Source organism: Parus major, chromosome 1 (assembly GCF_001522545.3).
Source record: "Parus major isolate Abel chromosome 1, Parus_major1.1, whole genome shotgun sequence".
NCBI classification, from domain to species: domain Eukaryota; kingdom Metazoa; phylum Chordata; class Aves; order Passeriformes; family Paridae; genus Parus; species Parus major.
Window position 1 is genome coordinate 101,585,067 of NC_031768.1, and position 13,003 is coordinate 101,598,069.

The 13,003-nt window shown below is 41.2% G+C and overlaps 1 protein-coding gene across 2 annotated transcripts in view; it reads left to right on the top strand.

Annotated features, from left to right (window-relative positions):
- UVRAG (UV radiation resistance associated) overlaps positions 1 to 8,556 on the top strand; it is a 97,073-nt gene extending 88,517 nt beyond the window's left edge. The window contains exon 14 of one of the 2 annotated variants that reach the window (XM_033518183.1): positions 6,950 to 7,764. In XM_033518183.1, coding sequence (XP_033374074.1) covers positions 6,950 to 7,652 — 703 coding nt within the window. In that variant the 3' untranslated portion in view covers positions 7,653 to 7,764. Of the gene's footprint in view, positions 1 to 6,949 lie in introns of both variants that reach the window. The other variant, XM_015639120.3, reaches the window with a different exon arrangement.
- The last annotated feature ends 4,447 nt before the right edge of the window (positions 8,557 to 13,003 follow it).

Sequence of the window (13,003 nt, forward strand, 5' to 3'; positions counted from 1 at the left end):
AAATCCTCTATATTGTTTCTTATTCACTAATATAGCTTAAACCCTAAACTCTAACTTTCTCATCCAGTCACTTAATATAATTCTATCTAACTTACACACATTCTCAGTTTCTAAACTTAGTTCTTGAAGCTTTCTTCATGGCTTTAGGTTAAACTCAGTGTTCTCTTGACAGTCAGAGCCTGTGAGCACAGATAAGGGAATATTCTCTGTGACTCTGACTCTGACACTATGCCTCTGTCTAAATATTACTTTTGAATTAAAACCTCAGTATAACTTCCATTCTCACCTGGAGACATAACAGTTTAACCCAATGTACCCAGAATCCTTATGAATTTGTTTTACTTGCCTGCAAGACTATGATCATTGTTCTACTTATAAGTCTATAGAGAGCTTTTATCTTCTCATGTTTGCCTTGTAGACACTTGTCACTCAGCCTGAACTTGTTGCCTAGGTTGTCCCCCTGTGATCAGGAAGAGGCATCCAGGGAAGATGACTTTCTCACTGATCATAACTGGCTCTCAAATAGAGGATTACTACCCTTCTTTTCTGGGCTCCGAGGCAATTAGCTCTTGAATGGCTGATCTCCAAAGCCCTTCATACATACTCACTTCTATCTAGATGCCTTAGGTAATATTTGATAAGCAGATAAACCATACTATTGACTTCATTCCTTCATTCTCAGATTTGGGATGTGTGATGGATTGGCATTTAGGGGAAAAAAGTGAGGAACACCCACAGAAGTGAGGGCTCTGAGAGAAGCTGCTGGGAGTTTCTTCTCTGCTTGAGCCATTTCTGAGAACTGACAGTGTTTATCACCACTGAAAAGTGAGGTCAACTTTGTGAATACCACTTTTTAAACCTAAGCCCAAGAGCTTTGTCTCTCTTTGTTTCTGCCTTTGAAAGGTAGCAGAACTCTGGCTGGCCCCTGCTCCCCCTGCAGCCTGTCTGGCCTGCAGGGAGGGGGCTGAGCTGGACTCCAGTGGCTCCTGAGCAGGGAATATGGAGATTGAGGGGCTTTCCCCGAGCCCAGACTGGAGCTGGGCTCTGCTGTGGCTCTCCTGGGAAGCCTTCCCAGTCCTATTCCAGCAGGGTGGCTGAAACCTTTCCATGGGGTGCCCCTGCCCTAGGCTGGGCTGGGCCAGGGCTGCTGACATCCCCCCATGGCCTGCACAGACAGCTTTAAGCTGAGAACTGTCTGCTCCTTCCTTCCCTAGCTGCTGGGCTGAGAAAGAGACACCTGAAATCCAAAACCATGAGTACCTGCCACGACTTGGGCCAGATTTTAACCCTTTCAGTACCCAGATGAGACCTGCAGACTTAAATCTCCTCTCCAAGAAAGGAAGAAAGTGGGAGCGATAAACATGTAAAGAGACAAACATGAACCATCAAAGTCGGTGAGGGAAGGAATCTAGCCTCAGATGGAAGGAGAATGAGGAGATGCTTTATTAAGCTAAAATATTCTTTTGGTGAGGCCATGGAGATGGACAATAATGTTCTGAAAAACTCCTTTAATTCATGAAAGAGTATTTGGGGGGAATGAAGTATGTCAAAGATCTGGGCAAAGGTATCCATTGATAAAGATAAGCAGATGGTGGAGTAGTTGTGATCCCATGAGATACTGGAACAGAGAGAGAGAAATGAGAGTTGATGAAGACCCTTGGCCCCCAGAGAGAAAAGGAGAAAACTTCTATTCCCAGAGATGATCACAGAGACAGATGAAGAGAACTTTTGCCTTTGAATAACTCATCCTTAAAATAATACCCCTTGAGTTCATGGCCCATGAACACCCCTCAGAGTAGTGTGAAAATGGGAGGAAAGCATGATGGCAGAGTTTTTTTCTGGGCAGCTGTTAATCATGGACATGAAAAGCCACAAGAAAACTGTTTTTCTTGTGGAGAACTCTCCATGAAATTACAAAAAAAAACTCTCTCTCTCTACAAAGATTAATAAAAAGACTATTGTATAATTGGGACTGTTTTAACCAACAGGTTTTGTCTCTGTGTTGTCAGTTGAGCAGAGAAAAAGGTTGAGTGGGGAGGAAAGAGGAAAAATTTCTGGACGTTTTATTCTAGTTTCTTATTCTTGTAGTTCTATGAACAAACTTTCTTTATTCCTTTTAAGTTTTGAGCCTGTTTTGCCCTTCTCCTAATTCATATCTCACAGCAAGAAATGAGTAAGTTTTCTGGTGATTTTTAGCTAGTGCTTAAAACCACAACAGGATGTTATCCCTGTATTTGTTCCCAACTGAAGCTCAAGCCATCCTATTCATATTTATTGGTAACAATGGACAGTTTCTCAGTTCTGTCCCCATATTTGTCCAGCAGCTTAAAACCTGATTTTTTTTAAAGTCTTAAGGTCCTTTTCAGTGCATGTCATTCAAGGAATCTGGCTGCAAGCACTTCTTGTTCTAATACATTAATTTGAATATCTATACAATAAATGGGGGTAATTCCTGCTTTACTGCCCTATGGGGCAGCCCTTATGTACTCTGCTAACTGAGAAGTTCCTTTGTAGATGACAGAGATGAACAACCTACTGCTGCTACGTTTAGATCACTTGGTATAGATCATTCTGCCAGTTCAATTTAATAAGGAAGGGAAGATTTTTTGGCTGCTGGCCTAAAGAGGTATTATTCATTCATACCTAACATGCTAGCTTGAGTAGCCTTGTCTTAACAACCTCTTAAAAAACTCTCCTGGTCCTGCAAACTAATTTCTCACCTTTTTTCCTGTGAGGTCCAGTTTTACAAAGGAATCTAGGAATTTTCTTTGAGGGAGAATTTAAATTTGTACATCCACTGCAACAGTTTTTAAAGCTGTTTTTCTTGTGCTAGACACCTCAGTTTTCATGTTGGTTTACTCGGACACTTAAATTTCTTCTGCTTCATAGAAGAGTTGCTGCTGTGCCTAAATGGAGCTGATCAACATTTTCTGAAGAATCACAGAATATCCTGAGTTGAAGGATCTCACAGGGATCATCAAGTCCAACTCCTGGCCCTCACAGAGCACCCCAACAATTCCACCCTGTGCCTGAGAGCATTGTCCAAATGCTTCTTGTGCTCTGACAGCCTTGCAGCTGTGACACAGCCTTGGGGAGTTCAGTGCCCAACCACCTCTGAGGGAGGAATGTTTTCCTGATAACCAACATAAACCTCCCCAACATAGCTCCAGACATTTCCTTGGGTCCTGTTCCTGGTCACAGAGAGCAGAGATCAGAGCTGCTGCTCTGCTACCCCTTGGGAGGAAGCTGCAAACTGTGGGGAGATCCTCAGCTTCCTCCAGGCTGAACAAACCAAATGACCTCAACTATTCTGCACCTAACTTGGGGTTTGCTGATTAGGCAGTCCTATACCATTCTGAAGTCTCTGTCCTTTAAAGAGTTCAGCCTAAGATAAATTAATTTGAACAAGTTTGAGACACAGCACAATGGATAAGAGGTATTACTCATTCAAGATGGCAAAGAGACTTTGCCTTGAGTTTGATCTTTCCTAGAATTACCTGTTTTGCACAACAGTATGCCTCTGCAACTTCAGAAGCTGGGATTAAACCTGCTTTCAGCTCTTCTTTCCCTCCATGTCCTTCTCATCTGAGATGGCACTTATTTTTGTGAGGTCTTGCATCTTGTGCTGCAAAGTGATGTATTCAATAGGAGGGTCTCCTCCAAATCCATCTATAGACTATTCAGGCCACTGTGTAACTTGTCTGGGCCAAATTCTGACTGCTTATGTTCCAGGCAAGAGTTTTTGTCACTCAAATATTGTGTAAAGAGTTTTTGTCACTCAAATATTGTGTAAAGAGTAGATAGTCTTGTCATTATTTTGAAAAACGCACATCTGTACTTAAATCCACAAGGTACAGCTTGAAATTCTTCCTGAACTAGATTTTAGTCTCCTAAATACCTATTTTAACCTGTGGATGATTGAATAAAACCCAGAGAAGTGGCAGAATTTCCTATAAACCTTCTAGTCATTGTGCCTAGAAGGGGAGATGGGAAGCCCTCACTGCTGTATGAGGTGTTACAGATCTGATGCTTTGATGTCAAACTCTTCTTTTACTCTGGGAAAGATACAAGTGTCCAGTACCATAACTTCTGTAGCTGCTAGAGACTGTTCCTGCTGTTGCTGTGGAAGTCTCTTGGTGAACCTGAACATAAACTGTTGCAAGAAGAACTAACATGATACATCTCTGTGTCTGCCATCCGCCTCTGCACGAGGGGAAAAAAAAACTATGCTTCCAGTAAATCTTGTTTTGTAACTAGTCTTGGGGTTCTTTTTTTATTTTGTTGGTTTGATTTGGTTGGTGAGGGTTTTAAAATATTTTTTTAAAATTTTCCTTTAAATTTTTAATTTTTTGTTTTTATTATTTCAAATGTGGGAATTGTTTCTGTGGATTGCAGTCTCCCTCAGTTCCAATTTAGAAGTAATATATTTCCATTTCCTTACATCTTGATAGAAACCAGTGGAATGATTTTTATCATTATTGTTGCAGAGGGTATAGCACTGACAATACTTTTTGGGAATGGCCCATTTCTTTTGGAAAGGGATGGCAGACATAGAATCACTAAGATTGGACAAGACCTCTGTCATCAAGACCAACTATTCCCCAGGCCAAGGCCACCACTGAGCCATGTCCCTAAGTGCCACATCCACACATCTGCAATAAGTGGCCCTTGAGTTTGAAAAGAAGCTCCTGTGGGAATGGTGTCCACCCCAACTTCTTTGCATAGTCACTATTTTAAATGCTAATGGCCACCTGATTTGTCAGATATGTCCAGACTTAAATTATATACAGCTCATTCTAAAACTTAAAACTCTCTTGCATGGAGGCTCCTTTTTGTACTCCTCCAGGCTTGAATCAGACTTGAGCTGCTCTTAACAAAAAGAATAGTCCCAGCCTGTGCTCTGGGCTCAGTTCTGTAATGAAGAGGGAAGAAGGAAGTCAAATTCTGTTGCATGGAGCCACTGGCTGGCCTTCTTTCTGTAGCTCAGGGTGGGACATGCATCATGCCACATCTCTTTGGTAACACATGCAAATCATCTTATTATACACTGTCCTTCCCAAATAAGAGAGAGATAATTCAGCTCTGCAACATGGGTGTATCTAGGATGGGAAAGGCAGCAAAACCTTACATCTCTTGCATTGAAAAGTACCACCTACTTCTTTGCAAATTGTCCTATAATTTGGGTAGTGATCTGTATATTCAGCTATCACTTGTCCTGAGGAATTAGTTCACATAAAAATGGGATGATGTGGCCTTTTACCTAGTGAAGTTTCTTGAATATCTGTGTTTGTGAACATTTGCATATCTTGGAATTTGAGTAAATTCCTAGAACTTGTCATTTAAACTATAAGATAAACAGAATCTCATAAAATAAGTAATACAGAGTATTCCTTTATTTTTCCGAATGAAGGCAGAAAGCACTAAACTGAGGGAAGGGATGCCAAAACAGATCATCCCTAATATATATTTGCAGTGCAAATTGCCCAAGTACAGTCACAAGTCTCCTGCTGCAGATTCTTGTGTTTGTTATATTACATCATTCTGAAAACAAGTGGTTGAAGGTGTAGGAGTTGGTTGAAAGACAAAGCTGTAAAGGCTTTGTGGAGTTTGCTTTCAAAGGGTCTGAAACAGCTGTTGAAATCTAAGAAGAAAGTTGATGTTTTTGCTGCTGCCTTCATGTGTGGCCCTTACCTCTCTATTTCACTGTCTCCAACTGTGTATTCTGAAAAACAGCTTCTCCTTAAGGTGATTTTAGGGTTTTGTGGAAGAGACAGAAGCCCTACAGATGCATTTAGGGGCAGCCTGGGAGGAGGTAATATGAGAATGGAAATTCAACAGCAGTAGCACTACTCACTGCCCTCCCATGGAGACTCTTATTCTTCACAGAGGGACTTGTTGCAATCGACTTCATTCTATTTATAAAGGGGAGCAAAACAAGAAAATTAACGTGCAAAAGGATCTGCACTAGGCACTACTCATAACTGCTGTTTCCAGACAAAACTCAAAATGTATCAGGCCTTAAGCAGAAGTTGCTTTTAAATGGAGTTCATGAAGGAGTTTCATACTGACAGTGGTTGACTCCTACAGTTGTATATTCAGCACATCAATAATAGCTGGAAATTTCACTCTTTTTTAATTTGGAAGGAAAATTAACCGGCTGCTTATGTTTATGTACAGCATACTATTTGCATATAGGGTGGTGATTATAGTTGGATAAGTATTGAGCTGATGAAGGAAAATTCTCATAACATACCCAAGATGACATAAAGTGGATTTTCCAAATTACAGAGCTTGAGACAGTGCAAGTGTCTTGTGGAACTGTATTAAACAGTAAATTAGACTTGTAAATTAGGCTTGATTGGTTCATGTTCCTTAAGAAATAGAGGTTGGCATTTGTCCAAAAAGTTTTGGAATGACGGGCACAGAAAAGCAGAAGATCTGGCAAGAATAACCCTCTGCAAATGGTGAAGTTGGTGTGTTTTTTCTCCTTTGTGCAGCTGTCAGGGAAGTCGGATTCTTTGCTCATAGAGGATTCATCCATTAATACTCACTTTTGAAGAGTTTATGATGACCCAGTACAGGCCATAAATACGTAAATATGTGGTTGATAGTAATATTTCATAAAGTGCAGTTTGGTCCTATAAAATGGTGTTAACAGTATGAATTAGGATAATGTGAGGATTTCTTGGGTGATTGGCTTGCCAAACCACAGAGCTGTGTGAATGTTCCTATACAACCTCACTGTTTTTCAGTACAGCTGTCCTCTGGAGCGTCTTCTGTGGTTGATATGGCACTAAACCTGATAGTGCTTTAGCACTTTGGCATACAAGTTGTTGGTCAAACAGAGCCTAGAATTGTGGTAAAACAATTGTTTCAGCCTTTGGTTAAACATCTGTATTGCTCATGAGAATGCCTGATGGGTGTGACCTATTCTTTCCTTCTTTTGTAGTGACCGACACCATACATCCAGTGCAATTCCTGTTCCAAAGAGACAGAGCTCTAGCTTTGGCAGATTGGATATTGGCTTTTCCAGTGGGCTTCCTTCTCCAGATAAAGGACTCCGAAAACGAGCCAGCACAGGAAATGAGAGACTACAGTACAAAACTCCCTCTCCTAGTTACAGCTCTGCTTTAACACAGCCTGTTGCTGTCACAGCCCATGTTGGAGAGCTGGATAAAAAACCCGGACCCATATGTTCTTCCTTGGACACCTCTATGGACTCCTCCAAAAGAAATACCAAGAAAGGCCAGGACTTGTGCAGTAGTTTAAATGGAGAAAATGGAAGCCTAAACAATACCCAAGACGGGCAGGAATCTTTCTTAGGACATTCTAGTGCAACAAATGGGGCATTTCTGCCTGGTGAGTGCTCTGGCACCATGAGCAACAAGCAGCCCTGTGAGTTTCAGCCTGCACTCAACCCCGTGCTTTGCTGCACTGTGGAGCAGGCAGAGGAGATCATGGGTATGGAAGCAACAGGGTTCAGCACAGGAGATCAGCTGGAAGACTTTAACTCCATCCCAGTGGAACATGCTGTAGCAGTTGAGTGTGATGAACAAGTCCTAGGGGAGTTTGAGGAGTTCTCTCGAAGGATCTGTGCACTGAATGAGAACATGTCCAGCTTCCGCAGACCTCGTAAAAGTTCGGACAAGTGAGCTCGGACAGGGATTTAATAGCAGACATTGAGGTGAAATCAGTGATCTGGAATAGAAATAAAATTGCACTTATTCTTTATATTAATTATGAAAATAAAAAAAGATAAAGCTATTCCTATGGTGTTAGACAAATGGACTTGAGCACAATAACACAAGATCATGGTGTATTCACAGCCCAGGTAAATTTTCATTCCACTTTAAGTCCCTTTATGTCCAGTATTTATGATCTGTTGGAGGTTTTGTGGGTTTCTTTTCTTGGGCATTGGAATCCATTTTTAAAGGCTTTCCTGAAAACAACTTCTAGTGCTGATCAGCACCTTCTATGAATGTTTGTTAAGTTCTTAATTATTATTTAGAATTAAATTAATTTTAATCTTTTCAGAAGGAAAAAAACCTTTAATTTAAAATACTTTTATGATGTCTTTACATTGTCCCATGTACATGTACTGTGTTTGCTTGAACAATGTAGTCAGTATTAAGAGAAATACCATTTATTTGTCACAATTGGACAACTTTATTTTGGCTGTGCTCTGTAGCCTTTGAAGTTCTAGTTTGCACTGAGGAGTCTTCACTTGGTGGTGTGAACTTGCCAGAGAATGAGCATCTGTGTGATTTTTGCAGTTTCCTTGCATCTGGTTAATCAGAGGTGATATTTGGGTTTTTTTTCACTCCTCCTTTCCTCCATACTTGCTTTTCCTACCAGTGGAAGCCTTGAGGAGTAAATCACCTCTAAGGTTCTGTGTAATAATATCATCCTGACCAATCCCCAGGGATTAGGCTGGGCACAGATCTCATTAATAGAGACTTAAGGAACCCAGTACCCAAGTGGGGTTCAGCTGCTACCCTCCAGGGTGTGCAGTGGGGACAGTGTGCCCTGAGATACTTCAGACATCTTCCAAAAAAACCCAGACTGGGAATGAAGCACTTTGGAGTTAAGTGAATGTGTGGAATTGCTTCACCCTCTTTAAAAAGGAGGCATCCTTAAAATTTAAAATTAAAAATGAAATTAAAATTTAAAATTAGTCATCTGATTTTTTTTTTTCCTTTTTTTTTTTTTTTTTTTTTTTTTTTTTTAACCATCTATACTTTGAGGGAAGAAACTTCCAGTGGTTTGCTGGAGGTACAGTTTGCTGTTGGGTAGGTTACCACTGCCACATGTGTTCAGCTGCACTAATGGGAAAGCAATTTGCAGCCTGCTCTGTGATTCCTGGTATGTGTTTCAGTTTGGATTTCATTGCTTTCATTCTCGCTTTCTATATTCTATACCCAAGAATCTGGGCTCAGCTGTGAGCTCTGAAATATAAAAGTATATAGCAGAATAAAAATACTTCATCATGCCTGGCTTTTTTTTCTCTCCCTGGTTTATGTTTTCGTTTGAACCCACAACCTAGTCTAGTCTAGTTTCCTAACTTCACCATAAGGCTAGCTGAAATTAACTTTTTTAAAATACAGATATGTATAATCTCAGCTTTCTGTTGTCAAAACAAAATGTGTTTGTGAGAACCAGTATACATAATAGCACTGTTCTAGAATATGCATTTTTCCAGGTAACGCCTTAATGATTGTAGTAAAACTATATTCACATTCTTTCAGTTAGCTTTTAATGGTTGTGTCTGCAGTGGAGTGGTTGGATCAAGCCTCTCTGCAGTGATTTGTTGGCTTTGGTTTGTCCCAGGATGATGTGCTAGATGGGAGCACCTGGAGATCTTGAGACACTGAACATGACTTCAGGTGCAAAGTTGGACACATCCATGAGTGTCTTCTCCAAATGAGTCCCTCTGTTCCACCCTCACGAAAACTTCCCCAAAGGAGGTGTTGCAGCAGCTCAAAGCACTGCCATCATCTTTGGGAAGGAATAGGTAGGAAGCTCTTGTTGTGCTTTGACCTAGAGAGGAAGAAAGGAACACCTGAAAGAACAGCACTTCGTAGTGATGAGCATAAGAGAATCTGTCCTGGGCCCTCTACCATCTTCTGATACCAGTATAATTTCAGGTGCAATTCAGTAACTTTAGGTCAGCTTTTGCACCCTGTGCACACTCAAGGCAGCACAGACCTGTTTGTACACACACTTGTATTCCTGTATAACAGAAAAGCATTAGCTTGTGTGTGATGGTGACTTTTCAAAGCAACCCAAAGAGTAGTTGTGAAGTCACTGTTTCATAGGTGAACATGAAGCGTCTCAGTGCAATTGAGCAACATGTGAAATTAGGTTTGTACTGCATCAGTGGGACGTTTTTTTTTAATTAGTTGTTTATTTCTCAGGTTGCACAAACCAAATGAAGTCTAGTTCTCCTCCCCAATGTTGTGTTACTGTTCCTGTTTAACCCCTGTAATTATTAATGTGTCAAACACTACAGTTGATCTTTGCATCTGTTGCACAAAGCTGCTCAGATGGGCTTTCTATGGATGTGTCTTTAGTTAGCCTTAAATGATTTCTGTGTTTCTCTTCCACTTCTGCCACCTTCCATGTAGCAGGTGGGTGTGAGGTGGGACAGTGTCACAGGGCTGATGAAGCATTGACCAGCTCCTTGTGGCTGTGAGGAAGGAGGTTGTACAGATGGCATAGCTTTCTCCTTTTGGTGTTTATGTTTATTCACCCCCTGTAAATTACTTTGGAAATAGTGCAGTGGAAGAGAAATGAACAGGAGGTTTGAGGGAGAGATAATGGATCAAGTGTGTTTTCAGTTTTCAAGAGCCTTTCAGTTCCTGCACAGCTGTGGCCACTAAAAGTCTACAACTGTCTTCAAATGGAGAAAGCATTTCACTGTAATTTCAACCTAATTCATTAGAAATCCTTAAGGTTTTTGAGCATATTAGTTTTGGAAGATCAGATCCCACTATATTTTTATAGCGAGCACAACAGCATTGGTTTATCCTTACTTGACCAGGTATTTAAAATAAGCAAGACCAGAATATCCCAGAGTAAATGGCACATTAAAGCTGTGTTGGCAATTGCAGGAAAGCTCATCTGTCTTTATAAAATAAAACTGATTTGTATCTCTCAACTTGTATGTCTTCCTCAGTGGCTTCTTTGTGTTGGTTTTCTTTATGAGCCTGGTTTAAACCCCAGTGCCCTTCCCAGCCTCAAAACTCCTTCGCTTATTGTTCATCAAATCTATATTGAATGTTTGGGCAAGAAGATTTGCCTGAAGAACTGACTACCTTGATGGCTCCAAATCCTGTTTCAGGAGGACTGGTACTGCAATTCTTTTTCATGCTTCTCCCCAAAAGATGGCCTGCAGCTAGAAAAACAGCTCCAGCCTATGCTGGGGCTGTGATTAAGCTGGATTAATAGACATTTATGGATAGTGGAAATACTGTGTTCCTTCAACAGGCAAGCATTGCTACTCATCCAGCACCTTCTGTGATCCCAGATAATAATCAACATATGCCTGCCCAAAATGCTGATGTGCACCTTCAACAGGAGTCTGCTGCATGAGTCTTTGCAGGAGTCTGTCCACAACTCATGAGTCTCTGGTGGGAAGCTGAAATGTGAAGAGCTACAGGGACTCTCCAGGCATCGTTAGATTTTTGGGGTGTTTGTTTCTTTGTTTTTTGTTTTGTTTTGTTTTCCTTCTAGCCAGTCTGTCTGCCAGCAGAGAGTAAAAACCCAAGGCATCATCTGTACAGGCCAGGAGCTGAAGTGGGAAGATACAGGAGAGAATTTTTATTTAATCTGTTTTATAATGTTGAACAGCATTACTGAAATACAATTGCATGAAAGTGAATAAGGAGTAGAAAGAATAAGAATGGAGGTGCTGCTGGAAGAGTGGGCTTAATCTAGATAAACCTTGGGCTCTTCTATGCCTCATTCTGTCACCTTTCAAGTGGCCAGAGAGGATATGTCTCCTTGCTGTCTGGATTTTGACCTTTCTCAGGTGGAAATGTTTGCATGTGCTCTGTCTGCTCTGAAATGGTCTGGCATAGCTGGTATCTCTGGGCAGCCATGAGCACCTCCAGTCTGCAGGCAAGCTGTTTTTAATCCCAGGTGAAAAAATGTTTTCCAGAGGAAAAAACATTATATAATCAAATATTTTAGTTACTCATTATTTTAATATCACTTTATTTTGTATATGGTAAAATGCAACATTGATTTACAATTTTTCATTAATTAGTATGAAAATTTTTTTGCCCTAAATAACTGTGAAATGTCAGCTCTGCTGCTGCTCAATTTAGTGGTGAGTGTATTGCACTGACTACCTCAACATTTAATCTGCAGGACTCTTCAGTTTTGCTTTTAATAGACTCATAGAACAGGTTTAGAAGGCACCTTCAACATTATCTAGTTCCAGCTCCTGCCCTGGGAAGGACACCTCCCACTAGACATTGTTGCTCAGACCAACCTGGTCTTGAACACTTCCAGGGATGGGACAAGCCCATCTTTCCTGGGAAACCTGTGCCAGGGCCTCAGCACCCTCACAGGGAAGGATTTTTTTTCCTAATATTCCATCTAACAACCTCTGACAGTGGGAAGCCATTCACCTTGGTCCTGGAATTCCAGGTCCTTGTTCAAAGTTCCTCTCCAGCTCTTTTGGAACCCCTTAGGCACTGGCAGGGGTTCTAAGGTCTTCCTGGAGCCTTCTCCAGGCTGAAGAATACTATTTCTCTTGTTTTTTCTCATGGTAGAGCCGCTTTAGCCCTTAGAGCATCTTTTGGTGATGGTGCTTGAACTGTGAGCTGAGCCTGGACTTCCACAAGTTCATCTGGCCAGCTGCCTTATGTAGTGAGTTTCTTATGTCTCTGTTAAAAGGAGTTTGCAGATCAGGTGGTACAGTCTTGTCTTGGGTGTTAAGTGAAACCATGGATGAGAACCAACTGGCAACTCAAGTTGAACTGCCATAGCATACTTATGTTTACACAAAATAGATGTACAAACATAGAACATTCCTACCTGCCTCAAAATGTCATACAAAATGTGTTTATTTTTAAAATACGGCAATAAGGTAGTTCGGTCAGTTAAGCTGCACAAAAAGCTGTAAACCTTGAACATGCAGAGTTGGTACACATAGAAAACCTGCCAGCCCAGCCACTGTGCTGCTGCCAGGCATGAAGGTGTGAGATTGCACCTTGTGGACAGGGCAGGCAAAGGAACTCCTGCTCTTGGGGAGACATTTCTCTCTTTGTGCTTCATACAGAAGGTGGCTGGATGGTGACATCACAGTGGATGGTTGGGTTACCTGTCCCTACCCCAGTCTGAATCCCAGCACTACCTCTTGGTGACTGTTCTACTTAAGAGTCCCTTAGAACTTCTCCTTTCAGGAAGGCAATACCTAGCTGGCCAGTTGATTGCTGCCAATACTGACAATGCTAAGTGCCTCTATTTTCATCTGAGATCTGCACATGCTACTACA